The sequence below is a fragment of the Alosa sapidissima genome, chromosome 12 (assembly GCF_018492685.1).
Source record: "Alosa sapidissima isolate fAloSap1 chromosome 12, fAloSap1.pri, whole genome shotgun sequence".
Classification (NCBI taxonomy): Eukaryota; Metazoa; Chordata; class Actinopteri; order Clupeiformes; family Clupeidae; genus Alosa; species Alosa sapidissima.
In genome coordinates this window covers 35,259,981-35,287,563 of record NC_055968.1, presented here as the reverse complement: position 1 = coordinate 35,287,563, position 27,583 = coordinate 35,259,981, and the positions used below count along the sequence as shown (strand labels likewise).

The 27,583-nt window shown below is 47.2% G+C and overlaps 1 protein-coding gene and 1 long non-coding RNA gene across 3 annotated transcripts; both read left to right on the top strand.

Moving 5' to 3' along the window:
- acsbg2 (acyl-CoA synthetase bubblegum family member 2) lies at positions 1 to 27,583 on the top strand. 2 transcript variants are annotated; one of them, XM_042111536.1, is made up of 15 exons: positions 1 to 294; positions 9,899 to 10,037; positions 11,046 to 11,116; positions 13,928 to 14,211; positions 14,817 to 14,905; positions 15,565 to 15,685; positions 15,831 to 15,911; positions 16,376 to 16,525; positions 17,187 to 17,363; positions 20,446 to 20,627; positions 21,816 to 22,058; positions 22,447 to 22,664; positions 22,875 to 23,014; positions 24,665 to 24,911; positions 25,191 to 27,583. In XM_042111536.1, the coding sequence occupies exons 2-15, from the start codon at positions 9,922 to 9,924 to the stop codon at positions 25,307 to 25,309; spliced, it is 2,238 nt and encodes a 745-aa protein (XP_041967470.1). In that variant the 5' UTR covers positions 1 to 294; positions 9,899 to 9,921; the 3' UTR covers positions 25,310 to 27,583. The 2 variants fall into 2 exon arrangements, with proteins under 2 accessions (XP_041967470.1, XP_041967469.1); XM_042111535.1 differs by lacking the exon at positions 1 to 294 and adding an exon at positions 6,733 to 6,891.
- Positions 11,376 to 13,468, top strand: LOC121724790. The gene is made up of 2 exons (XR_006035299.1): positions 11,376 to 11,879; positions 12,006 to 13,468. It is a non-coding gene; the product is annotated as an uncharacterized LOC121724790 (long non-coding RNA).

Here is a 27,583-nt window from a genome sequence, read left to right as displayed (position 1 = left end):
TCATATGCTGATTGCTGACTTGTAGCCTACTGCAAAATGTTTGGCACTAAATAAGACCATTTCTAGTCCTCCTCACACACGCGCGCTGTCTGGGAAAGCGAGACAGATCTGTATCAGACTTGCGGCAGGTGAATATTGTAAGTTAGGAAATAATTAGTAAGCAGACAGACTCATTACGTCTTAACCGCTTTGGAACAAGTTCAAGCGGTTTCCCTACTCATCAAGTCCAGCACTTTAGGCGGCCGCGTGACTGTCTGGCTGCGTGAACTTTTATAAACTGATCACTTGTATACGGTAAGTCCACTTACTAACGTTAGCGGTTATGATAGCAGGCTAACATAAATGGTATTTAACGTTACGTTAAAGAGGTAGTAATTAATAATGATGTATGGTTTGGTTTAACAGACAGATAGTTAACGTTAATCGGAAATGTTTGCGAACGTTAACGTTCCTGTGAGTCCTGCTGTTAGTGGACGGCATCGGGTCAACTCAAGTTCGCACATCCTCCTGTACTTTCTAGGCCAGCCAAACTCCTTTCAATAAAAACTCGACGTCAGGATATACCCTGGCTCCAAGCTTCCGTTTTAATTAACAATGAGTAAGACTGAAAATAATACCAAACACGTGGAAGTCATCAATATTTACACAATACAATAAAATCGATGAAACTGGGTGAAATCTTAATTTCTTCTTTCTTTTCATTCAGTGTTGTAGCCACATACATTGACGCCAAAGCCTTTTCCTGCTTAAAAACGAACTTTACCGCCTTGCCTTACCAAGTTGTCTGCTGTAGGTCACTTCAAATATAATATAAAATCATTTTTAAACGTTTATACGTTCACGAGTGACACATTTTACCTGCAAGTTGCTCTTTAAGTATAAGACAGTTATTTTTTCTGTATCTCTTAATCAGCATTTTGTTTATCTTGATTAAAATATTTAACGTTACTTTTGGATATTATTAGCTTTATGTAGGCTACTTTAGTAGTGATTTAGAGAAATGTGACACAAAAACGGGCTAACGTTAGATCTTTCTTGAGATCCTGTGCTGATACAGGACTCCTGTACAGCAAAATGGATCTCCATTGAATTAGACACGGAGATGTTAGTCACATGGCCACTATCAAAGCCATCGTTGCCTGCATCAACTAACTTCAATTTAGTGGTTGTATAATAAAATAAAAAGTGGTAACTATAATAAAACAGCTAGCTGTCCACTGAAAATATTATACCTCAATATGAACGCCTATAGACAGCATATCTGTTCACAAGCTGCGTATGGAAGAACGTGCACCTTTTACAGTTTGAGAAGCAGATACTTGAGAAACAGCACGTGTTTCCGTTAACTTGACATGGTGAAAATGACCATGTGTATATTATTTCTATAGAGTAATTAGGCTATATATATATTAAATGTATTGCAATTCTCAATATCACCCAAATCGGCATAGCATGAACTGTTTTTCTGTGATGTTAATCAGATAATAAGGCCCCCACGTCCGCATTAAATGTTCTGTCTATCAAATTTATTTTGACTTTAGAATTTCATGATTAGCCAATTAGCCTTCTCTCTAATAATAATAACATGGACCAAGCAGCGTTATGCGCAATATACGTGAGAGACATTTGGACAATTCTTTAGAGATGCGTTGGGGGAAACACTCATAGGAAAAACTGTCGTAAGGTATACCTTTCAAGCCCTCGTAGCCACAGTAACGGGGGATCTCACTGGTATTGACCGTGTTTGTGCTGATAACTAGGATGTGTTGCAATATTGTAACACTGTAAAATTAATCATTGGTCTAAGTTAAATAACACAATAATCGACATAACGACATCTGAATGGAAATGCGTAGCCTAGTTGCTCATGTTGTCAATAATGTCATGCTCGGAAACTACATAGTGTTCAGGGCTGATAAAACCTCGGAACGAACTGATGCCAATGCCCGGTAGTAACCTCGGGATACTGACATGATTGCCACGAAAAGACTGCACCAATGATGAGGAGGTTTGCTGGTCATGTGTCCGTGGGGTGCAATGCTATGTTTTTTACGTCTAGCATCGTAATTGGCAGATGCGATCTGGCTACAGTGGAAAGACACGTTTGGCGTTCTATTTTGGTGAGCGCCTGAGTGTGTCATTCTGGTATTTCGGTCACGTGAGAAAAGGATGGGTGCTTTTGATTTAGGCTATATTTCTGTATATGAATAGTATTACAGCTCTTAGCAAATCTATTAAAAAAGGTGAAAAAATAGAACAGCAAGAGACAGTTTCTGTACATATGGCATATCTTATGTAGAAATGTATTTGTTCTTGTTTTAAGATAATATGATGGTTCATTCATTCATGACTTATAATGTTATTTCCCCAGAAGCCTGACATGCTGTTGATGGTCATTAAGCTCAGTACATTTAGTCAGCTGGACCTTCCCCTTAGTGTGTTAGCTTGGGTCCAGAATCATAGAGACCCAGACTGCCATGGATGGGGAAAAATATACTGCTTTAGTAATCTTTAACTGTAATCATGAATGTGAGTCGTGAATAAGAAACAGATTATGAAGTGTGTGGATTTCGGGCAACCTTTTGTCTTTTTTATTGATTAACTGTGAGGCAGTTTGTGTTGACTACCTGTGATGACCAGCAATCCAGGAAGTGATGATACGAGACCGTTTAGCAGGTGGCTGTGAAACTCCATGGCTAGAGATGAGATTTTGGGGGGAAGTCCACAAAGAAGATGACTCAATACAAATGGCTGCAGTTGATTTTGAATTAAAGGAGGAACACAAAACCTGTTTTGCTCATTTCCTAAGTGTTCTGTATCAAATTGCCCCTCTGTTCTCCACTCTGAAATGCCCAAAGCAAAGTCTGTGTCTGACTTAAGGGCATACTTGGCTGATTGTGGTATGGCAGTGCAGAAAATCAGGTTTACTGTCCGGATTAGCTTACTGGAGCTTCTGAGAAATGTCTCCCTTAGGGACCTAAAGCTGTTCCACAGCATCGGTATATGTCATGACCAGTTGAGCTACTAAAAAATGAATTTGCACATGCAAACAGTGTCACTGCAGCGTTCCCTATGATGTTAATATTTAACTGCAAGTTACGCGGGGGGCCTGGAGGCCTCAGTGACACCTGATAGTGAACCTTTGTTCAGGTGTTCAGACGAACACTAAATTTGCACCCAAGGCCGTTTCGCTGCACTGTTTGTTCTGGAACTTGTCCTGTTATGTAAGTGGGCATTACAAGATCTCTAGGTTCTTCTGTTCCCTTGACTACTGAGCTGATGTTCATCACGTGAGGCTGACTAAATTGTGTCCCCGCTTAATAGTTCACTGCCTCACGCCATTCGCCACACAAACAATTGCACAGAGATTTCACTCAGAGGAGAAAGGCAGCGACGGCATCGACTGGGTAGTTCATAATGTAGGACTAATCAGCCCACTACACTGGGTAGTTTATAATGTAGGACTAATCCCCACTGCACTGGGTAGTTTATAATGTAGGACTAATCCCCACTGCACTGGGTAGTTTATAATGTATGTCTAATCAGCCCACTGCACTGGGTACCACTGCACTGGGTAGTTTATAATGCAGGACTAATCAGCCCACTGTGCTTGCCACTAGCTGACTTTGGCAAGCAGAATGGCTCCGGTTTCGGCTGAAATCTAAAAACACTATGAGGCCTTCAGGATTCTTTGCTGCTTGGCGTGGCTGCTCCTCATGCTTGTCTCTTGACGTACATAAGACACCAGCAGCAGTCAGAGTGGAGACTGTAATGTGACATTGTGGCCCAGGCATCATGCACTCACAGCACCACATGTGCAGCATCAGTGGGGAGAAGCATGTTTATTTCTGCAAGTTTTCCCTCACACTTGCTCCCTGACCAAAACAGGAAATACTGGTACGAGCTGTCTGACAGGCTAGCCTGAGGAGGACCGAGACCAATGGTTACCACCGGTTACCACCGGGAGCCTGCAGTCGGAGATTGATGATCAGTATCAGTGTGTGCATGGTGTGATGTCGTTAGACTGGAAGAGCCACATGCTGCAGAGGATGAGGTTGTGGCCTGAATAGCACATTCTGATCAAGACTACACACACACACCTCACACACACACACCTCACACACACACACACCTCACACACACACACACACACACACACACCTCACACACACCTCACACCTCTCACACACACACACACACACACACACACACAAGCCTCTTTTGCTTACAAGCTAAAGGAAGGGATGATGGGAAGTAGGGCTGCACGATTATGGCCAAAATGATAATCACGATTATTCTGATCAATATTGAGATCACGATTATTTATCACGATTATTAATTAATTTTAGTGTCAAAAATATTTTTTCCCTAAACATATTGGACTTGCTATCTGGCTCACCCAAATTCTTCCCCTCACATTTACTCCCCTAAATTACTGCAAATATAGATTTGACTGCGACTTCTAAACTTCCAAACAAATGTTTTGTGCGTGCTACTTTGTTAATATTTGGGAAAACGTTAACAGCCCACCGGGAATCCTCCCAACGCTCCCCATTAGCCACTTAAGCTCTGCTTCTTGTTCATGAGTTTACTGTAATCGTTTAGTCCAGGGGTGTCCAAACTTTTTGACTGAAGGGCCACATTGGGTTTTGAAAATTGGCCAGCGGGCCACACACAAATAATAATAATAATAATAACGTTTTGTATTATTTAAATGACAAAATAATTTTGTTGTAGAAAATTAATTTCTTAAATACTGTTAATTTGATGCTGTTTAATTCATTTATAAATGGTGCACTGTCACTTTAAGACTCTTTGCCAGCTCCACTCAAATAGCCAATGGCTAGTGCTGTGCCTATGGCTGTGCCCTCTCACAGTTTATAAATGGTCAGTAGTGGGAAGTACTGTTGCTATCGCCCTCTCTCCCACGCTCAAATGCGTCCCCAATTAAATGGACTAGCATAACGTAGTTAGATCTGCTGCAATGGAGATACTATGTATCTCGATGTGACGAGCTGTTTTGACATTGACATTGTAAACGTTCTCTAAGAAGAGTGTAAAGCAGTTTGTAGTAGCCTAAAGTTAACCACAACGTCGTCTATCGCTGAAAAAAAATAGCGAGCGGCCTATGATAAACTAATAAATGCTCGGCGGGCCGGATTAAAGTGCATGGCTGGCCGCAGTTTGGACACCCCTGGTTTAGTCATTCGTTGATATGTAAAACACTGACGTGTAGGCTACATTTTCATTATTGTTCACTCGTTTTGAGTAGGCTGTGTCTTGAAACGCATATGCATTGTAGGTTGCACATGTAGCTTATAAAATACATGAATAAAATTCACGGATCCCGTCGTTAGCTCAACTCTTATTATATTAGGCTATAGGCTATCGGAGGAAGCAAACAAGGACTAAAAGTTAACGTGATATAAAAGGCATGAGTGGTTTACGTCATGTGATGTGTTTCACGGTATGAGTTGAGAGTCCTGCTTTGCTTATATTTTTGGTTAACTTAACTTGCCTGAAATCAGAAATATTTTCGAACAATGGATGATCCGCTTCGAGGGACAAGCTCTTGGCCTTCTGCTGTGCCACACATTTGATTTTTGATCGTCGTTTATTGTATAGTCTAACTAGCCTACTAATAGTTACTAGCTACTAATAGTCCACAGTGCATCAGGCTGAACAGTGCAGGGAACAGCTGTCATTGGTAGGCTGCATGCAGGCACAGCGCTTGATTTGTTTTGTAGCGGAGCGTTCTATGGGTTGCCAGGTTGGTTCTATGGGTAGAGCACGCATTTGAAATATCGCTCGATCACGCAAATTTGATCGTGGGAAGCCGTGATGGTGATTAAAATTCGATTAATTGTGCAGCCCTAATGGGAAGTGTGACCCTCCATTTCCCCAGTGCTTACAGGACGCGGTCAGGCCACCGGTCAGTTGGTCAGGCCACCGGTCAGTTGGTCAGACAGGTCTGTGCAAATATTGGTCAGAGATGCAACACCCCTGATTGAGCGCCGATAACCATCGACCTGCTTATCTTACAACAGCGAAGCAGAACACTGCTGTGGGTGTGTGTCACTGCTGTGGGTGTGTGTGTGTGTGTGTGTAAAAAATGAAATGTGTGCGTGGATTTTCTCAGCTGTGTTCATACTCAATTTCAATTTATGAAGTCTTTATTTCCACAGTTGATAATGAGGGGGGGCTTTTTTTTGTATTAATAAATGTGTTGTATCCATCACATTGTCTAAAGCAGGTCAGTCGGCAGCCGCTGTGGTGTATTAATACTTGCGTCCGTCCTCTCGTCTCCTGCCGGTTCCGTGTGCTGTGTTGTGGATGTCCACTGGCCGCATCCTTAGCCAGCGCAGCTGCGTCTGCAGCCTCTGCCCAGGCAGATGCGGAGAGCACCGCACCGAATCACCCCAGCTGTTTGTCCCATAGTAACCCCTCCGCATTTGCATTGCCAGCGTGAGTGTGTTTGAGTGGGGGGGGGGGGGTGTGTGGAGGATATGAGGAGGAAGCCCCGCCCATGCTGCTTTCACTGGAGCCCTAGCCTCCATATTTGGAACATGAGCTTTGTGGTGTGAGACGATTCAGCCAATCAGGGCGAGCGGAATGCTTGATGTGTACTGTGGGAAGTGTGTGTTTGAGGAAGTAGAGAGGGGAAGGGGGGGTGGGGATCTGGGTGGGTGTGGCTAGAGGGAAAAGCCGAAAGCTGTGTGAATGTGTGTGTGTGTGTGTGATGATGTGTTCTAGTCAGTAGCAAAGGCAGTAAGGGAAGGCTCACATATTTCAGTCGACCGGCGTTTAGAAAGCTCCTTAAAAACAGCTTTGATTTCACAGACGCTTTCAAGGGAAACCACATCAATACCAACATCATTCCAAAGATGCACTGTAAGTTTTTTTTATTTTGAAATTCTTAATTTTAATTCTTGGAATACAAGTGATGCTACCATGTTACCATTACTTTGATTGTATGCAAATGTGACCCGTAAAAGTTCAAATGTAGGCTCCATTAAATAGTAATGTCGATTTAAATCGAGAAATTCTACAAGTGCCTTAGTAGATGCTAGAGATCAGGTAGAGATGCTGAAGATGCCTCTGGACTGGGTGGTGCGTTCTTGTGATACTGCAGTCTATGATTCATTTATGGTGATGGTGCTTGATCTTATTTGATGTGAGGCTCTCTTCTGGGGCTTGTTGCATGTGATCACACACACGGGAGAGAGAGAGAGGGCTTATGATCCAGAGATCCAGACGGTCGCCAGCAGCAGGCTGGTTAGTATAGGGAGACGGCTTGCGCTGGGAGGAGCACACGCTTAGTGGCCATTCATTCGTTCAGACGGAGTTGCAACAGAAGGCAGGAGGCAGATCTGGCTTCCATACAAACGGACATTAAAAGCCGGCATCAACAGGACTGGCCGTCTAGCTCAGCAACTGGGGCATCCAGACTCTGGTCCTAGTGGTAGATGTGGTGCTTTTTACCCCACCAGCTGCTCTAGATCAGTGTTGTGGCGGCTATGTTGTGTTTGTGCTTACGTGTCGGTTGGTTTGTGTACATTTCAGGCGCTGGGTGTGGCTGTGTGTGTGTGTGTGTGTGTGTGTAAGGGGGGCTCTCTGGCGTGGGATGGACCCCTCCCCCAGCTGTCGTTTGATAATGCTATCCTCCCACCCAGAGAGTGTGAGCTGCATACCTCCCACCCCCTACACACATGACCCTGCACAGGACACACTTCAGCCTGTAGCGCAGCCGTTGCTACCCTCTGAGTGTGTGTGGATGCAGTGTGTCCGTGAGCAACAGGGGAGGACAGGTGTGTGTGTGTGGATGTGTGCCCTGTTCTCTCAAAGCTTTGCTCAGCTCTCTGAATCATGATCGAGGTCATAATGCCCTGTGACGGGTGATGTCATTAGTACTCTGTGTGTGTGTGTGTGTGTTTCCCAGGAGTCTCATTTGGGTAAGATCCCTGTAGGGTTCTTCCAAGGGGGGAAGCAAAACAATTAGCTGAGCTGAACAAGCAGCACCTCAAGGAGCAGGAAGCCCAACTGCTCTGGTCACTGCTGATTAAACCATCAACAGAAGACCTCAAGTGTGAACATATGAAATGCTCAGGGTTTAGTCACATTTCATGTATTGCCTTTTACCTGAGCTTGCGTTTCGCACGTAACAGACTGAGGTGAGGTTTTCCTCTTGGCTACTGGAAGGTCAGGTGGCTAGTCGCCAGGGCATGTCTCACTTACTTGAGTTTAGTTTAGTCATTAGAGTGACAGAGAGGGGGATGAGTGGGAGAGAGATGGGGAAACACCCAGGGGGGATATTTCCTGAGGAATGTGTGGAATATGAACTCCTGTGGGCTGAGCACTGTGGGTGTGTGTGACCCGCCAGAGGAGTGTGTGTGTGACCCGCCAGAGGAGTGTTGTGTGTGTGACCCGCCAGAGGAGTGTGTGTGTGACCCGCCAGAGGAGTGTGTTTGTGGGCTAGAGGAGTGTGTGTGTGGGCTATAGGAGTGTGTTTGTGGAGTGTGTGTGGGCTAGAGGAATGCAGTGGTGTGTTGAGCAGCAGAGAGCCTGTGGGGTTGAGATCATCAGATTACCTGCGCTGCGCTGTCATGTCTACCTAATCTCATCTGGGTAATATGGGTTTGGATCTCGGAGCTTCAACTGTCCGGCACTGTTAATCAACACAGATAACCAGCAGAGGAGATAGCCGTCTCTTTTAAAAGGAGGGTGGACAGATTGCCATTGGTCATTTGGTTGTGCGTATGGCTAGAGGCATCTCACAAGCCTGCTCTCTCTCCCTATCTTACCCACACAGCCCTCAGTTTAGAGATTTAGCCTACAGTGCAGTACAGTGGCTGTTGACTATTACACATTTCAATGGCGTCCATGAGTGGTGACGGAGGTGTATCGTGGCTGGAGTGTGTGTATCTTATAGGTTGCCTCTGATGCCATGGTAACCCATGACTTGGTCACATGTTTATGGAGGATGCCATGGTAACCCATGGCTTGGTCACATGTTTATGGAGATCAGTCTGCAGGTCCTTCCGAGAGCAGTGGACTGACGAGCATGTTGCGCAGTAGTGAGAGATGCTCCAGTGCCTTGTGTTTTCTCTTTGGCTTTTGCACACACTCTCTCACACACACACACACGCACACACACGCACACGCATACTCACACGAAAACACAGTGTGCACACATCTCCACCCAGGTGTTGCCATCAGCTCCGTCTGCCTGAGGTCTTGATGGTGCTGAGCCGTGTGGCTGAGTGACCAGTGGCCTTGTGTGTGTGTGAGCCGTGTGGCTGAGTGACCAGTGGCCTTGTGTGTGTGTGTGTGAGCCGTGTGGCTGAGTGACCAGTGGCCTTGGCCGTTCGTGGCTGGCCGCAGTGCTGGCTGACTGTCCTCAGTGGACAGTAAATCTCTCTGGATTGTGTGTGTGTGTGTGTGTGTGTGTGTGCGTGAGTGCAAAAGCCAAAGAGTGTGTGTTTGGCCCTGGCAGGGACGTGAAATCCAATAAAGTGTCCAGTATGATGGACCGGTGCTAGCAATGCATTTATGAGGTGGAGTTGTTTGTCCGGCAGGAAGACTCTTTATTCAGGCCAGTGAATTAGCGGAGAGTAAATGAACTGTGTTTTGTTTTCCTCATGTCTTAATCTCTCTGCCTCCCTGCCCCTCACACAAACACAATATTTGGTTTGCCTGAGCTAATTAATCAGGCATCATCAGTCATCATAAAATGTCTACACACACACACACACACACACACACACGGTTTAATGACCACCCGATTGTATGACGCCATGGGTCTACTGAGGCTCCATAAAGCAATAAACTCCCCTGTAGACGCATCTGTTGTTTGACCTTGACAGTGACCGCGTGTACATCTGTTGTTTGACCTTGACAGTGACCGCGTGTGAGCCTGCCTCCATGTCCGGTGCCGTGGTGATGGACCCCTCCGCGGGGGACGCCAGCTACCTGCAGTCCTGCGGGACGGGAAACAGCGCCGCATCCCTGGAGGACGTTACCGTGGAGTCGGCAGCCAAGTGAGGAACACCCCTCTCCCTCTTCCTCCTCCTCTCCCTCTTCCCTTCTATCATTCTCTAATTCTGCTTCTTGTCATCTTCATCTTCCTCTTCTTCCTCCTTGTTGTCATCATCCCTCTTGTCCTCTCCCTCTCACCCTCTCCTCATCTGTGTGTGTGTGTGTGTGGTTTATGGTGCAGCTGGTTGTTGCTTGTAAACCAGATAGCCCTTCTCTGGTTCATAAAGAATTGCCTAAGATAAGAGCTGCTCAGAGAGAGAGGAAGGGTGTGGCCTGCTGCCAGGGCATCGTGTGTGCGTGTGTGTGTGTGTGTGTGTGTGCCAGGGCATCATGGCTGGATCCGTTACATGGCTGTCACAGCCAGGTTACACCGGGTGCACAGTTGAAGCGATCCGTTTGCGAAGGTAGTACAAATACTTTTAGGAGACTTGGTCTAATTTGTTCAAATGTACGCACTCCTCTAACGGAGCGCTTCAGTTGCGTGCCTGGTGTAGGCTCCCCATCAGGCTTTACACTGTGTGTACTAGTATACTAATAATAGAGCAGTTTATAAGATTATTGCGCTCAGTTGGTTGAGTTATTGTTTTAAAGGGGGGGGGGGGGGGGGTAATAATAACATGGATTAATAGTAACATGGATCAGAATAGGTAATGTCCCTGAAATTTCCCAAAAACCCTGCCAGAGGTGCGAAGTGGCGGTTTCGCCACATGACCAGGCAGATTAGAAATGGGTGATGTCACACCGGGGGGGGGGGGGGTCTAGAATTGAATGTTGCGCCATATGACGAAATAGATTAGAAATGGGTAATGTCAGAATTCCCCTGTCAGTCCTGAGTGTGTGTTTGAGGCTTGACGGTAGGAAGGTAGATGTCCTTTAATCCCTCCGTGTTGGCTGTAGCTGTAGAGGGGGGGGGATTCTGGGAATTCTGGGATTCTGGGAATTCTGGGATTCTGGGAATGTCATTAACGCCCCCTTCCTCTCCCTCTTCCCTTTTCCGCTGGACTTTCCAGCGAGTCGTCAGAGGAGGAGTCGGCCTGCGAGAGAGAGGAGGAAACGAGCACACACACCACACACACACAAGGTGAGCACACACACACACACACACACACACACACGGTGAGGGAGAGGAGGAAATGAGCGCACACACCACACACACACACACACACACACACAAGGTGAGCACACACACGGTGAGAGAGAGGAGGAAACGAGCACACACACCACACACACACACACACAAGGTGAGCACACACACCACACACACGGTGAGGGAGAGGAGGAAATGAGCGCACACACCACACACACACACACACAAGGTGAGCACACACACCACACACACACACACACACACACACACACACACACACACACACACACACACAAGGTGAGCACACACACACAGAAGAATATCCACAGGCAGATGGTCCTTTTATATGGCCCTCAAAACGCACACACTCTTTCAGGTTACACTGTATTTTGTATATCTTCCCAACAAAAACTGAAGAGCCAAGTTTGTTTTTAGCAACCTCACATCAACCACACACACACACACACCCCTGGGCCTTAGCTCTTGAACTCAGTTTTTATAGAACACATAACAACATGCTAAAACTGTGTGTCTGCTCACAGTAGCCACATTTACATGGACACTTTTTGTCGTGTTGTCATGTGTGTAACTAGCCAGAGGTCAGCTGAATCAAATGGCCATTGGCCTGCCCATCTCTCTGCTGCTGCCGGGCCTGAGCATGTGATGGCCTGATCAGAGGAAACGAGCTCCGTCACACTCAACTGTGACCCACCCCGCATGGAGCACCAAGTCCGAGACCCCACAGAGAGCCAATGAGGTTGCAGCAGCCAAGTCATAGACACCACAGAGAGCCAATGAGGTTGCAGCAGCCAAGTCATAGACACCACAGAGAGCCAATGAAGTTGCGGAGCCCAAATCAGAGACACCACAGAGAGCCAATGAGGTTGCAGCAGCCAAGTCATAGACACCACAGAGAGCCAATGAGGTTGCAGCAGCCAAGTCATAGACACCACAGAGAGCCAATGAGGTTGCGGAGCCCAAATCAGAGACACCACAGAGAGCCAATGAGGTTGCAGCAGCCAAATCAGAGACACCACAGAGAGCCAATGAGGTTGCGGAGCCCAAATCAGAGACACCACAGAGAGCCAATGAGGTTGCGGAACCCAAATCAGAGACACCACAGAGAGCCAATGAGGTTGTGGCAACCAGTCAGAGAGCCAATGAGGTTGCAGCAGCCAGTGAGGGTGACACCTGTGACTTGGCTCTGTTCAGGGTCTCATCCTGTTCCTGCCCCCTGTTTCCTGTTTCCAGCGCTGAGCCCAGCCCAGTGTCATCACTTCCTGCTGATGGGGATCATGGTGGACAATGGGAAAGCATGTCCTGTTTGGCCTCACTAACCTAGTCAGCATTCTCTAGTGACCCTACGCATCTTACGCAACGCCAGTCTGACTGACCCCAAAGGAATTTTGCTCTGTGTTCCACTAAATGACAGGCGTCATATTCTTTGTGTTCAGCGTTTACCGTATCAAATGAAGAATATGCCCTGTGAGCCATTTCAGCCCTGTTATCTGACTATTACTTTTACTCTGGAGTACAAAAGCTCCCATAGAAATACTACTGGTGACCTTCTGTGTGGCCTTTGTGGAGAGTGGGTGACCTGGCCCTGTGTGTGTGTGTGTGTGTGTGTGTGTGTGTGACCTCTGCTGTTCTGGCCCTGATGATAAAGTGTAGGCAGCTCTCAGGCTCCCGGATGCGCCGTGACCTTGTTTACGTTAAAGTGCTCCACAGCTGCAGAACAGCACGGCGCTCAGCAGCTTGTCAGCGTCCAACTCCAGAACGTTCCTCTGCCCAGCTCCTCCTGCTGCTGCTGCTGTTTGGGGTTACACAACCGCCCGCGCGGCCGATCTGGGTCAGTGAGCCTGCTGCCGTGCGCTACAGCTCTGTGGCACACACTGGACACATGGACAGCAGCCCATATGTTATCCCTGTGTGTGTGTGTGTGATGGGCTTGACAGCTTTAGTTATGCACTGTGTCATGAGTTGCTTCTTAATCTCCGTTTTAAAAAAACGTGTCACTTTGTTATGTTATCTTAATCCTTGTGTGTGTGATGGTCTTGACAGATTTAGTTACGCACTGTGTCATGAGTTGCTTCTTAATATCCGTTTTAAAAAAACGTCCCTTTTAATGTGTTTTTTGGGCATGTTGCAACCTACTGTACCATTGTTTTAATTCATCTCTTAATCCCTAATCCAAGGCCCTGTTGCTGGCCCGTAATCAGAGACTAGAGTGTTCTAGTAGTAGTGATGATGCAACCTCAAGGCCACAATCTCCACTGTTGCACTGTTGGGGAGATCATATGAGTCAGAGTGGGAGTCATGATGATGAATGAAGATACCTGAAAAAGAGGGGGATTTTGACATTGTGTGTGTGTGTGGAGGGGGGGGGGTGATTTTGCGCCTGTCGTGGCTCAGCATGAGTGTCCCCAGTCTAGCTGCACACGGTCCAGTCTGTCGCACCTGAACCCACATGGCTGCTGATTCCGATTCTGGAACCCTGATCTGGTTCTGACCCGGTCCAGTCCAGGAAGACTAAATAGACCGGACATAAGGGGGAAGGGCACTGCAACACCTAAGTGTGTGTGTGTGTGTGTGCGTGTGTTTTTACACGCGCATCATTCTTGACAGATCACATTGATATCTTTGGCCAATTGGGTGTTCCTAGCCCTCTGATTCTCCTGTATATCTGCAGTTTGTTGGAATGAATTAATAAGACAAATGAGATGATCAAGTAATTAATCAAGTAAAGATCAAGTAATGAATTCGTAAAGTAAAACCCCATTAATAAGCCCAACCTGCTCTCTGCAGCCAACGCCGTGCGGCCCAACTCTCTGGCGGTGACCGCGGCGGCGACCGCATCGGCGAGCACGGGTCTATGGACCACGCACGGCGACGGGGAGGTCAAGCTGAGGATGTCCGAGTCGGGCCCAGGGGCCGAGCCGGCGCTGACCGTGCACCAGATGTTCCACGCCTCAGTGGAGCGCTTCGGAAGCTACACCGCCCTTGGCTGGAAGGAGGCGGACCAGTGGAAGACCATGAACTACCGGGAGTACTACCGCAGCTGCCGCAACGCCGCCAAGAGCTTCCTCAAGGTGTGTGTGTGTGTGTGTGTGTGTGTGTGTGAGTGAGTGTGTGAGTGAGTGAGAGAGAGAAAGAAACGTAGAGGATCCCGTTCGTAGGCCAAAAAGCTACATGAAAACATATGTTTAGTGTATGAAAAGCAGCTTTGAGTGCTGAGTTAACTCTAAACTGGTAAAGTCCTGAGTTAACTCTAAACTGGTAAAGTCCTGAGTTAACTCTAAACTGGTAAAGCGCTGAGTTAACTCTAAACTGGTAAAGCGCTGAGTTAACTCTAAAGCGGTGAGTTAACTCTAAACTGGTAGAGTGCTAAAGACATGTTGAGGTTTAACACTTGAATTTAATGTGTTGGTTGGTGGGGGAAAATCTTGTGAATATTAAGTTGATAAACCTATTGGTGTTCTTTGAAAGGCATGAGTTGTTTCCTCTTCAGTCAGCTGTTAAAGCCAAGCGCTCAAGTTCCATCATACTCAGAGGAAGTGCTCTTGAAGCGGTCAGTTCTCCAAACAGAAGAAATTTAAACAAAAGGGAAGAGTGAATATAACAATGTGTGTGTGTGTGTGTCTGCCTGTGTGTGTGTGTGTGTGTGTGTGTGTGTTTACTGCGCGTCTCTTAACAGCTTGGCCTGGAGCGCTACCATGGGGTTGGCATCCTCGGCTTCAACTCAGCTGAGTGGTTCATCGCGGACATCGGAGCCATCCTGGCAGGGTGAGTGTGCTCGTGTGTGTGTGTGTGTGTGTGTGTGTGTGTGTGTGTGTAGGTGTAACTGTATATGAGCCCCATGTGCTAGGTTGTAAACAGAGACGGTGTGGCACGGCCCCTCTGTGTTGATGACTGAGCAGGTCGCTCATTGAGCTCACAACACATGACGCATGAATACCTGTGTGTGTGTGTTTGTTTTCCTAAACAAAACGTCACGCTGTGCGGCTTCTTTACTGTCCCTTTGTCCACGCCGACCAGGCCCGCAGCCAGGAGCTACGCAGCTTTAATGGACCTGCCCCCAGTACAGCCGCGTACACAGTGATTCACTCTGTTTTTGGCTAGAGCAGTTTCATGTGTCCAAAAAGCAGGAGTGTGTTCTCAAGCTCTACACATCTAGCACGCTGTCTGTGGCGTGTGATTCTTAGTTTAGTTTAGGTTGTTTATTCCATAATGACTATGTGTATGGAGGAGTGACATGGCAAGTCCTTAGCACTGCTGTCAATAGTATATAGAGTTATGGAGTAGTCTAGTCCTTAGCACTGCTGTCAATAGTATATAGAGTAGTGTTATGGAGTAGTGACATGGCAAGTGCCCTGCTGTGTTGTCTAATGTTGTGTGCCCTGCGGCTTGTTTAATGGCAAGTGCCATGCTGGTTGTTGTTGCAGTGGGTTTGCCGTGGGCATCTACACCACCAACTCCGCTGAGGCGTGCCAGTACGTGGCGGAGAACTGCCAGGCCAACATCCTGGTGGTGGAGAACCACAAGCAGCTGCAGAAGATCCTACAGGTGAGTGAGCACCTGAGAGCATGGCCACAGTCTCCACACACACACACACACACACACACCAGTACACCTACAAATATGTTCTTCTGACCTTTTAACCTGTGTGTTTGTGTGTGTGTGTGTGTGTGTGTTGTCGTCGTCGTCATAGATTCAGGACCAGCTCCCGCATCTGAAAGCCATCATTCAGTACAAAGATGAACTCAAAGAGAAAAGGCCCAACCTCTACACGGTATATATGAGTTTCCTTTACTCTATATATCTATATATTTGTGTATATCTGTGTGTGTTTCACTAATTCACGGAGTGGGATAAATGCAGAGACCAAATTTCCCTCACGGGATCAAAAGAGTATATATACTTATACTTATGTAAAGGCCCAACCTCTACACTGTATATATGTAAAGGCCCAACCTCTACACGGTATGTATGTGTTTCCTTTTGTTGACTTTTGTTAGTGTGCTCCACAGTATCGGTATCTGCTCACACAATGAAGTCACATTCCAAGCTAATAATCCAATCTCACTAGTTTAACAAGTTTGAGACTCCAGTGATTTAATAAAAATAGAAAAGGCGCCGCAGTAGTGGCCGCAGGGTAGCCGTAGGTACGGTGTACTGTATAATACTGCAACTCCGGTTGCTGTACGGCGGCTACATTGCAATGCTGCGTGCTGACTCTGGTCATGTGACCCACAGTGGGCGGAGTTCATGGCGCTGGGGAAGGACGAGGCGGACGAGGAGTTGGATGCCATCGTGTCGTCCCAGAAACCGAACCAGTGCTGCACGCTCATCTACACCTCGGGCACCACCGGCCAGCCCAAAGGAGTCATGCTCAGCCACGACAACGTAAGGCATCCCATAATAACCCATAATAACCCCTCACACATCCCATAACTGTCGCTCACTTGTGTCACTAAGTTACCCTCATGCTCAGCCACGACAACGTAAGGGACCTTGCACACATCCCATAATAACCCCTCACACATCCTGTAATAACCATCACTCACTCGTCACTAAGTTACCCTCATGCTCAGCCATGACGATGTAAGGGACCTCAGACATCCCATAATAACCCTCACTCACTTATGTTACCAGGTTACTCTCATGCTCAGCCATGACAACATAAGGGACCTCTCACACATCCCATAATATCGATCACTCGTGTATGTTATCAAGTTCCCCTCATGTTCAGCCACGATAATGTAAAGAGCCCAGATTACCATCCTATAATATCCACCCGTTGCATGTGTTAACCAGCAGAGTCGTGTTGTCATGACGATATAAAGGCCCAGATCACCATCCCATAATATCCACCCCTGTTGCACGTGTCAACCAGCAGTCGTGTTGTCATGACGATGTAATGGCTCAGATCACCATCCCATAATGTCCACCCCTGTTGCACGTGTTAACCAGCAGAGTCGTGTTGTCATGACAATGTAATGGCCCTCCTTAAAACTCTTGGTCAGTATGATGGTCCTGATCCTTACTGCTGGTCATTTCCCTGCAGCTGACGTGGACTGCGTTCGCCACCGGCCGAAACGTGCGTCTGGCGGACGCGGATAAGTCTCAGGAAGTGGTGGTCAGCTACCTACCACTCAGCCACATCGCCGCACAGATGATTGACATCTGGCTCACCATCAAGATTGGTGGGGCCACCTACTTTGCCCAGCCGGACGCCCTGAAGGTGAGTTGTGAAAGAGAGAGAGAGATCCTCTAAGATGTGAAAGAGGATCTTAGAGGATCTCTCTCTCTCTTTCACATCTTAGAGGACCTCTTTCTCTCTAAGATGTGAAAGAGCGAGAGATCCTCTAAGATGTGAAAGAGAGAGAGAGAGAGAGATCCTTTAAGATGTGAAAGAGAGAGAGATCCTTTAAGATGTGAAAGAGAGAGAGATCCTTTAAGATGTGAAAGAGAGAGAGAGAGAGAGAGATCCTTTAAGATGTGAAAGAGAGGGGGAGGTCCTCTAAGATGTGAAAGAGAGAGAGAGATCCTTTAAGATGTGAAAGAGAGAGGGAGGTCCTCTAAGATGTGAAAGAGAGAGGGAGGTCCTCTAAGATGTGAAAGAGAGAGGGAGGTCCTCTAAGATGTGAAAGAGAGAGGGAGGTCCTCTAAGATGTGAAAGAGAGGGAGGTCCTCTAAGATGTGAAAGAGAGGGAGGTCCTCTAAGATGTGAAAGAGAGAGGGAGGTCCTCTAAGATGTGAAAGAGAGAGGGAGGTCCTCTAAGATGTGAAAGAGAGAGATCCTTTAAGATGTGAAAGAGAGAGGGAGGTCCTCTAAGATGTGAAAGAGAGAGATCCTTTAAGATGTGAAAGAGAGAGGGAGGTCCTCTAAGGCTAGTCTTTGCAGTGCTGCCTCCCCGCCCCCACCCGAGTGTGGTAATCTCGTTAGAGTAAACCTGGTGTGTAATCCAGTTTAGCCTCAGATCGGCGGCCGTTTGGCACAACTTTAATTGACAGTATTAGTGGAACTCTCCTCTCCTCTGATGTCTTTTCCAGTCACACAGATGACGCACTCATCACCAGATGTCCACACACACACACACACACACATGCCAATGCCATGTTGGCACTGCACTATGGGATACGTAGTGCCTTGTGCCATGTGCCTTGACTTAAATTGCTTTGAAATTCTCAGTGACTGATTAGTCTCAATATAGCTTTATCTGTACACCCATACTGCAAATACACATCCTCGTTAGTCCTGTATACTGCAAATACACATCCTCTCCTCATTATAGTCCTGTATATTGCAAATACACGTCTTCATTATAGTCCTGTGTACCGCAAATACACATCCTCGTTATAGTCCTGTGTGTACCGCAAATACACATCCTCGTTATAGTCCTGTGTGTACCGCAAATACACATCCTCGTTATAGTCCTGTTTACTGCAAATACATGTCCTCATTATGTTGGAGACTATAAACCAAGTTCAGTTTGCTAATTTGTAATTGCATTGTCATTCCTGTTTACATGGGGTATGTTCTATTTCGACGAGGTGCTCTCAAGCGCAGCAGGATACAGCAGGCAATCCGATGGACCGTCTACATGCTGTTCAATCGGAATAGGAACGGACTACACCTCTCATTACGAATAAAATTCTAATCAGATCAGGCAGTTTTATTCCGATTGAGGTGTTTATATGAGAATTTTTCATTCCGATTGAACAGTTATTCCTTTTCTATTTCTATGGGACAGTGTCCATGTAAAGGTGGCTAGTGTGTCGTAATTGTGATTTCTATGATCCCCACATCAGGCCTGGCCTGCATGCCACGCCCTTTGACCTTTTAAGATGCACACACATGTGGTCTTTATAGGCATACGTTGTCGATCATATTTCCATTGGCATCAAAAGTAATTATGCAAAATATTGAACTTGCTGAATACAGATAGATGTGTTTAAAAAAAAAAAATGTCTGAAGGCCAACGACCTCATTCAGAGTGCAAACAATCCCATAGCTTCACACGAACATGCATGAACAAGCAGGTTGTTTATATAGACACACACGTATGTACACACACACACACACACACACACACACAGCATTGACAGGCATGGCACTCGAGCTGTCCCAGACTCGTGACTCCAGTCATGGTGCTTGGCGTGTGCTGGGTGTCTAGAGGCCAGCTGGGGCAGAGGGCGTGTGTGTGTGTGTGTGTGTGTGTGTACGTGTGTCTATATAAACAACCTTTGGTTCATACATGTTTGTGTGTAGTTATGGGTGGGTGTGTGTGGGTTAGGGGCCGTATATACCCCATATGTGCGACAATTCGGGTGTTTAAAGTTGTTAATGAACACGGGCACTCGGGTTCAGTGAGTGTACGTGCGGCAATTCAAGTTCAGAGTGTCCGGGTGTGTGTGGGGGTGGGGGGATGGGTACGTGCGTGGGGGTGGGGGCGATACGTGCGGCCCCTCCCTCGGTGGATAGCTGTTAACACCACTGCAGTCAGGAAGCCGTTGTACTAGGAGGGGAACCACAGCGTTGGAAATGGCAGTGTTGCAGGGCTGACGTGGCTTAAAATGATATTCAACACACACACACACACACACACACACACACACACACTCCTTGGCCTCCACGGTCATGCATTCCTTCCTTAGGAAGTCAGAGCAGCTGTCTTGGGTGGGGGGGGGGGTAGGGGGGTGCACAGATCAACCTCTTTCCATCTGTTCCCCTCTTCTCATTTGCACCCCCCCCCCTCATTCCTTCTCCAGGGTGTACTTTCCCCTCCGAGTCTTGGTGGGAGTTGAGTAGAGTTGCTGTCAGTGAGAGCCTGTCCTCTCTGCAGTGTGTCAGTGAGAGCCTGTCCTCTCTGCAGTGTGTCAGTGAGAGCCTGTCCTCTCTGCAGTGTGTCAGTGAGAGCCTGTCCTCTCTGCAGTGTGTCAGTGAGAGCCTGTCCTCTCTGCAGTGTGTCAGTGAGAGCCTGTCCTCTCTGCAGTGTGTCAGTGAGAGCCTGTCCTCTCTGCAGTGTGTCAGTGAGAGACTCTCCTCTCTAGGCGTCCGGTCTGCAGTGTGTCCCTGTCCTCAGTGCGGGAGTGTACTGCACTGTACTGGAGTGCGTCCCTGTCCTCAGTGCTGGAGTGTACTGCACTGTACTGGAGTGTGTCCCTGTCCTCAGTGCTGGAGTGTACTGGAGATCAGATGGAGACGAGAGGGCGTCTGCAGCCAGGATGACTGTACAGCATCAATCAGTTACACATTAAATGTGCAACGTCCATTATCTGTGTGCAAACATTGACTCTTCCCCCCCCCCCCCCCCCCCCAGGGCTCTCTGGCGAACACGCTGCGTGATGTCCGGCCTACGGCGTTCATGGGCGTGCCGCGCGTCTGGGAGAAGATGCAGGAGAAGATGAAGTCGATCGGCGCCAAGTCGTCCACAGTCAGGAGGAAGGTGGCGTCCTGGGCCAAGGAAGTGGGCCTGCAGACCAACCTCAGCAAGATGGAGGGGTGAGTGGTGTGTGTGTGTGTGTGTGTGTGTGTGTGTGTGTGTGTGTGTGTGATGGAGGGGTGAGTGGTGTGTGTGTGTGTGTGTGATGGAGGGGTGTGTGTGTGTGTGATGGAGGGGTGAGTGGTGCACCAAGCCTCTCCAAGACCACACGCCACATCAGAGTCGAGAACAGAGTCTCCGTCATGTGCTCAGGTGTGCTCAGGTGTGGAGCACAAACAAGGAAGTTCTCTGTAGATGAATTACTGCACAGCCACAATTTCTTCCGTGAATTTTCTTAGAAAAAGATAAGCAACTGTCCATAAAGGACATGTCCAGTCAATAAAGACATTTGTAGTCGAGAAAGGCACATTTTAAGGAGTGCCTTGCCCATTACTCGACCCTTTCATGCCCGATTGCACCCTGCGTTGTGTCAATAAGGTAGGCCACTCGTTTTCACAGCGTGGTCGCCTGTTTTGTGTTGTGGTGTCTTATTAGATGGCCAAGACTATAAAACACACAAACCCTTCAGCGCCCAGAGCACACATTATCTAGTATGGAACGAGTGAGTGCCAAAACAGAACCTGCAGTATTTAGTGAGGAAACTACAGACAGTGTTTACTGCAGTATTTAGTGAGGAAACTACAGACAGTGTTTACTGCAGTATTTAGTGAGTAAACTACAGACAGTGTTTACTGTAGTATTTAGTGAGGAAACTACTACAGTGGTGGTGGTGGTGTAGGACAGGCCTACTGGCAAGACTGTGTGTGTGTGTGTGTGTGTGCTGCGCATCATGTCCGGCCCGGTTGCTGTTTGACTTGCTGCTTCCCACGTTTGGGGGAAGTCAGAAGTGAAACCAGGTCAACTTGAGTGCCTGCAAGACTCCTCAGCAGCACCACTGCCCCCCCTCGGCCTGTCACAACAAGAGCGGTCACTGCACACATTTGCACTCTCATCTGGTCTTAATCTGAAGTACATCAAGCTAACATTCAGACAAGCTGGCGTTATTTTGCTGCTGCTTTTGTATTTCAGATCTACGAGGCCCTTTCCTTTTTTGGTGCCTGTTTACTTTTTCTATATTAACGGTGACCAGTAACATAACATGGCTGAAGTGATGAGTTGGGCCCGTTGGGCGTCTGTATTCTGTATTTTGTGTTTAGTTTGTTTTTCCTTTTACTGAAGTGGGCGAGTGTCTCCTCTGTCCCCTGTAGTAACGGCGCTGTGGCCAGGAAGCCCATGAACTACCGTCTGGCCAAGAAGCTGGTGTTCCGGAAGGTGCGGAAGGCCCTGGGGCTTGACCGCTGCACCAAGTGTTACACGGGTGCGGCGCCCATCACCAAGGATACGCTGGAGTTCTTCCTGAGTCTGGACATCCCGCTCTACGAGCTCTACGGCATGAGCGAGAGCACCGGACCACACACCATCTCACTGCCCGAAGCTTTCCGCTTAACCAGGTACACACACACACTCACACACACACACACCATCTCACTGCCCGAAGCCTTCCGCTTAACCAGGTACACACACACACACACACACACCATCTCACTGCCCGAAGCCTTCCGCTTAACCAGGTACACACACACACACCATCTCACTGCCCGAAGCCTTCCGCTTAACCAGGTACACACATACACACACACACACACTATCTTACTCCCCAATGCCTTCCACTTAATTAGGTATACACACACACACAGGATCTCACTGCGGAACACCTTCTCCTTAACCAGCTACACACACATTCATAGAGATGCATACACACTCAGCTAGTCCAGATTAACGCATACATTATACATTACTTCCCTGTGATCTAAAGTGTGTCTGTGTGTGTGTGTGTAGCTGTGGGAAGGTGATCCCTGGCTGCGAGACGAGGATATTTAAGCCTGATGAGGAGGGCAATGGCGAGATCTGCTTCTGGGGCCGCCACGTGTTCATGGGCTACCTGAACATGCCCGAGAAGACCGCGGAGGCACTGGACGCTGACGGCTGGCTGCACTCTGGGGACCTGGGCAAACACGACACACAGGACTTCCTGTTCATCACCGGCCGCATCAAAGGTACGGGACCACACACACATTTATACACACATACACAAACACACACATGTGTACACACAGACAAGCACACGTGTATTTACACACACATACAAAACACACTCAGGCATTGTCTTCACTCACAGCAGAGCAGTGCTGTCTTCATATGCAGCCAAGTTGTATCAACCCTTGTGTTTAACTCGTGTGTGTGCGGGTGCGTGTGTGTGTGCTTAGAGCTGATCATCACTGCTGGAGGTGAGAACATCCCCCCTGTGCCCATCGAGGATGCCCTAAAGGAGGCCGTGCCGCTCATCAGCAACGCCATGCTCATCGGAGACAAGAGGAAGTTCCTCTCCATGCTGCTCACCATCAAGGTACTACTATTAACAGCACCATCACCATACCATTACGGTACTACTGTTAACAACACCATCACCTTACTTACATTACATTACTGTAATGTTGACAACAGCACCACCCCAGGGGTGTAGCATAGTAGCTAAGGAACTGGGCTAGCAGGCAGTATTCTGAAAAGTTGAGGGTTCAATTCCCGGTGCCCTTGAGCAAGGCACTTCACCCGGAGTTGCTCTGAGGTAACTGGCCCTAATAAGTCAGTCAGTCAGTCAGTCAGTGTCTGGATGTTTGGACTCCCAGTTGTTTGTGTAAGTCGTCCTCAAGAACAGAACTGCTGTTGTCTGTTCATATTGACATTATCTGCAGTCCCATATTGGATAAGGCAGCGATCGGAATCGGACAACGCTTTAGAGATTACAGCTCTTGTAAACTTGTTATCTCCTCATTGGCATGTGCACTTCAGCTGCATCTGGAGGTCATGCATGATGATTAGATCTGTTCTGATAACCTGCTTCACACACACACACACACACACACACACATATATATACATACATACACACCCTGCCATACATAGATTAGAGCTGCCTCCCAGTCATAAAACTCTTTGGTAGATCCGCAGGCTCGTAAAGTTAGTTATATAACTAAGTATTTTATAACTAAAATACTTGGCTATAAAAGTTATAGAATTTAAGGTAAGTTATAAAATACTGCCACCTTGTGGAGTAAAATAGTAGTAGGTGTTCAGAGCAGAACAGCGCTGCACACACTGAAAGACTGGATTATAGACACTGCTGGCTTCACAGTAATTCTGCTTCAACAAATAACTAATTACAAAGTAGAAAATACACTTCATGAAATAAAGCAATCTGTATTTGTGTGGGAAAGAAAAATAACAACTCTATCGTACACTACTCACAAAAAGTTAGGGATATCTGGCTTTCGGGTGAATTTAATGTTTCAGTACAGAAAGTACTAACAGTTAAATGACATTAACTGTTGGACATGCACATTCAAAAGTATAGAGAAGGTCACATTAAGTTCACCTGTGAAGGTTATAGTGGATTTTAGGTTCATCCTGAAATTTCACCCGAAATCCCAGACTTTTTGTGAGTAGTATGTGTTGCATTTGAAGTCTTTTCAACATTAGATTTTCTCACTCTTCTCTTAGCATTCTGTACTAAACATTTGAAGAGTTAAAAAGTCAACTTCTCTCTCTCCTTAGCTCAGTATTGTGATCTGTGGTAGATTCTGACCACTAGCCCTGTAGCTCTTGTTGACCACTAGCCCTGTAGCTCTTGTGATCTGTGGTGGTCTGTCCACTAGCCCTGTAGCTGCTAAACAGGAGGGTTTTTGGGTCCTATTACTCTGTTAGGTAGTGAGTAACATAACATGTTAGTGAGCCGTGAGCCGTGAGCTCTATATGTTTCAATGCAATGGGCCCAATCAACGTAAAAAATGATTCTGCGATGAGTTGAACAGGTTCAGTCATCTTCAGTTCTCTCTCCGCCTTAAGTTCTCTCATGAATACTGCAGAACCAGTAGAACTGCAGAACCGGTAGTGGGCACAGAGCCAGAGGGGAAAAGCCATCCATCAGCAGACCTGACGGAGAGGTCATTTCCCAGGGTGATATTCTGACTTGAGTTTAACGTGTGTGTGTGTGTGTCAGTGTGAGGTGAACTCAGAGACTGGTGCCCCGGAGGACGAGCTGACGGCCGAGGCGCTGGAGTTCTGCCGTAAGCTGGGCAGCAGCAGCACGCGTGTGTCCGACCTCGCCGGGGGCCGCGACCGCCTGGTGCACGCCGCCATCCAGGAGGGGGTGACCCGCGTCAACGAGCGCGCCTCCTCCAACGCCCAGCGCGTCCAGAAGTGGACAGTCCTGGAGCATGACTTCTCAATCACCGGTGGCGAGCTGGGTGAGCACACGCACACATCACACACCCCCCACACATCACACACACACACACACACACACCCCCACACCCCCCACACACCCACAGACACACACATACACACCCCACACAGACACACCACACGCACACATCACACACCCCCCACACATCACACACACACACACACACACACCCCCACACCACACACACCCACAGACACACACATACACACCCCACACATACAAACACACACACCCCTCACACATCACACAGAAGCTAAAGTTGCACGCTTCTCCTCCTCAGGCCCCACTATGAAGCTCAAGAGGCCGGTGGTGATGAAGATGTACAAGGAGCAGATTGAGAACTTTTACAAAGAGGTTCCAAGCCCCACCACCCCAGATGCCCAGCTGCCCCCCAAATAAACACAGACACGGCTCCATCGGATCAGGAGACTGGCACGTCGGCACTGGTCTCACACACACACACACACACACACACACACACACACAAACACAAGCAAGGTCACCCTCAGGCGCGCAGTTTAAATCCTACATACTGATCTCTCGTGCACTCAAGCGTTCCTGTTGTCCTGTCCGTGTTCTCTAGTGTGTGGGTCAGTTTGGGGTCTTCGTTGTTTTTGTTTACATTTGTGCAGTGTGATTTGTATGTGAAGAACATATGTCATAGCCATTGGTGAAGAACATATGTCATAAGCCATTGGTGAAATATCTGTATTCCAAAAAAGAGAGGAATTGTCAGGTTAATTTGATTGTTTATTTATTGTTATTATTGTGATGAAGTACAATAGTACGATTGGATGAAGTGAGCCATATCATTGAGATTTTCGTTTTTTTTTTTTAATGAACAGGACAAACTGCATGAAATCCAAAGCTATAAGGACCTAATAGAGATTTGAGGATACTGATAGAAATGTTGATATCTCATATTTATTGTTTACATTTAGCCACATATTCTCTTAATGTATACATAGAACACCTATTTGGCCAAATGTTGACAGAACTGATGCCAGATGCCTTGAGTGGATGCGCTTCACTCTGTTGCTCTTTGCACTACCACTGCTCCTCAACACAAACCACACACGGGGAATGACGGGGCATTGCGTTTTTGTTTGTGTTTTACGTTTTTGTTCTATTTGATTTCTTTTGTGTTCTGGTTTGGTTGTTCTACTGACGGTCCTGGGGGAACTACTCCAGGTACTGGTCAAGTGCAGGCGCCAGCCGATTGGTCAGCACTCGCACCAATCAGCGTTGAGAGCAGCGGTCGTGCACTGCACTGGAGCAACCTCTAAACCAGGTCATTTAAGCCATAAATGCCATTCTTATGGGTTTATTATGCAAAGAGAAGCCGATGGCTGGAGCTAGACATGCGGGCCAGTGCAGCTGTGTGATGAGCCTCGTGTAAGCTTTCTTTTGTAAATATTGTAATTGTTTCGTGTTTAAATATGTTTTGCATACCAATCTGTGCTCTTTGTGATCTCATTTGAGTGCTGCCCTGTCCGAGAGAGGACGCGGGCGCTGTGCCGTACCTACTATACGATCCTAAGCTAGCGGACTTGGACCCGCACACCTGCCTGTCACTCATATGCGTTGCGTTGTATCTCTGACAATCCTAGCTGAGGTCATGGCAGAGTTGCATTCAAAAGGTTCTTGAGAGAGTGGTCCTTTTGAAGTAGAAAAGGTTCTTGGGAGAGTGGTCCTTTTGAAGTAGAAAAATCCATGTGTGGTGGATAGAGAATAGAGAGAATGTCTGGTATGTATTTGACTGCCAAGTTGAATGCAGATGTAAAATGTGAAGGCTCTCGGAGGGTGCACTAAATGCAGTTATGGGGTAATATCTATGATCTAGACTAGGTAATGTAGGTTCAGATTACTTATGGACGGGGTAATGTTAGGAACATCTGGACATTTGTAAATCGTGAAGGGTTAAGAACTGTTTTGCCACTGAAGCATAGTTCATAATTTTTTTGCCATTTCAAAGATCTAGTCCCTAGACTGGGCCCGTCATTATTTATTTACATCAAATGAAGTGTCTGTTAAAGTTGACAGCATCGTAGGCTCGATCCAAAGAGAATTGTCAGATGTCATTACTAGTCAGACTTAGTGCAGCGAAAGGCCAATTGGCCATCCATTGAGAATGACTAAAGGTGTATATAGTTTCCCGTACAGAAATGTCAAACACTCTGTTGGAGCTCTGATGAAAGTGGGTATGAAGGTGATCTTACGGGGTTCAAATAAGTTTGTAATTTCCATAATTACCATATTTTATTGATTTATCTGATGGCTTTTGTGTTTAAAAGAACACACACATACCCTGACGGACTATCGTATATATTTACCGTCCATAAACGATCTCCAAACATGAACACATTTGCCATCCTGTGCCAGTTATTTCTACCTGAGGCCACTGAGCCTAACAAACGTGTCTAAGTTGTGCGATGGGAGTTCCACTCGGTACAAAACCCGCCTGCGAGGACTCGTACTCACCTGACCGCAGCCAGACGAGCTGACCGACACCTGCGCGGTGTGTGTAGTGTTTGTGCATGTCATTGTTTGTCCCCAAGCCCTCCTGGCTTTATGTGGAGTCACTCAACCCCTCTGTGTGTGTGTGTGTGTCTATATTCAGACTGGATGCATGTGAGTGTGCGCAGATACAGAAATAAATCTGATTCATCCTGA

Coding starts and splice junctions, on each gene's coding strand:
- acsbg2 (XM_042111535.1), top strand. Junction 15,912..16,375: donor AAAGGCCCAACCTCTACACG/GTATATATGAGT, acceptor TGTGACCCACAG/TGGGCGGAGTTCATGGCGCT. Junction 22,665..22,874: donor CATCACCGGCCGCATCAAAG/GTACGGGACCAC, acceptor GTGTGTGCTTAG/AGCTGATCATCACTGCTGGA.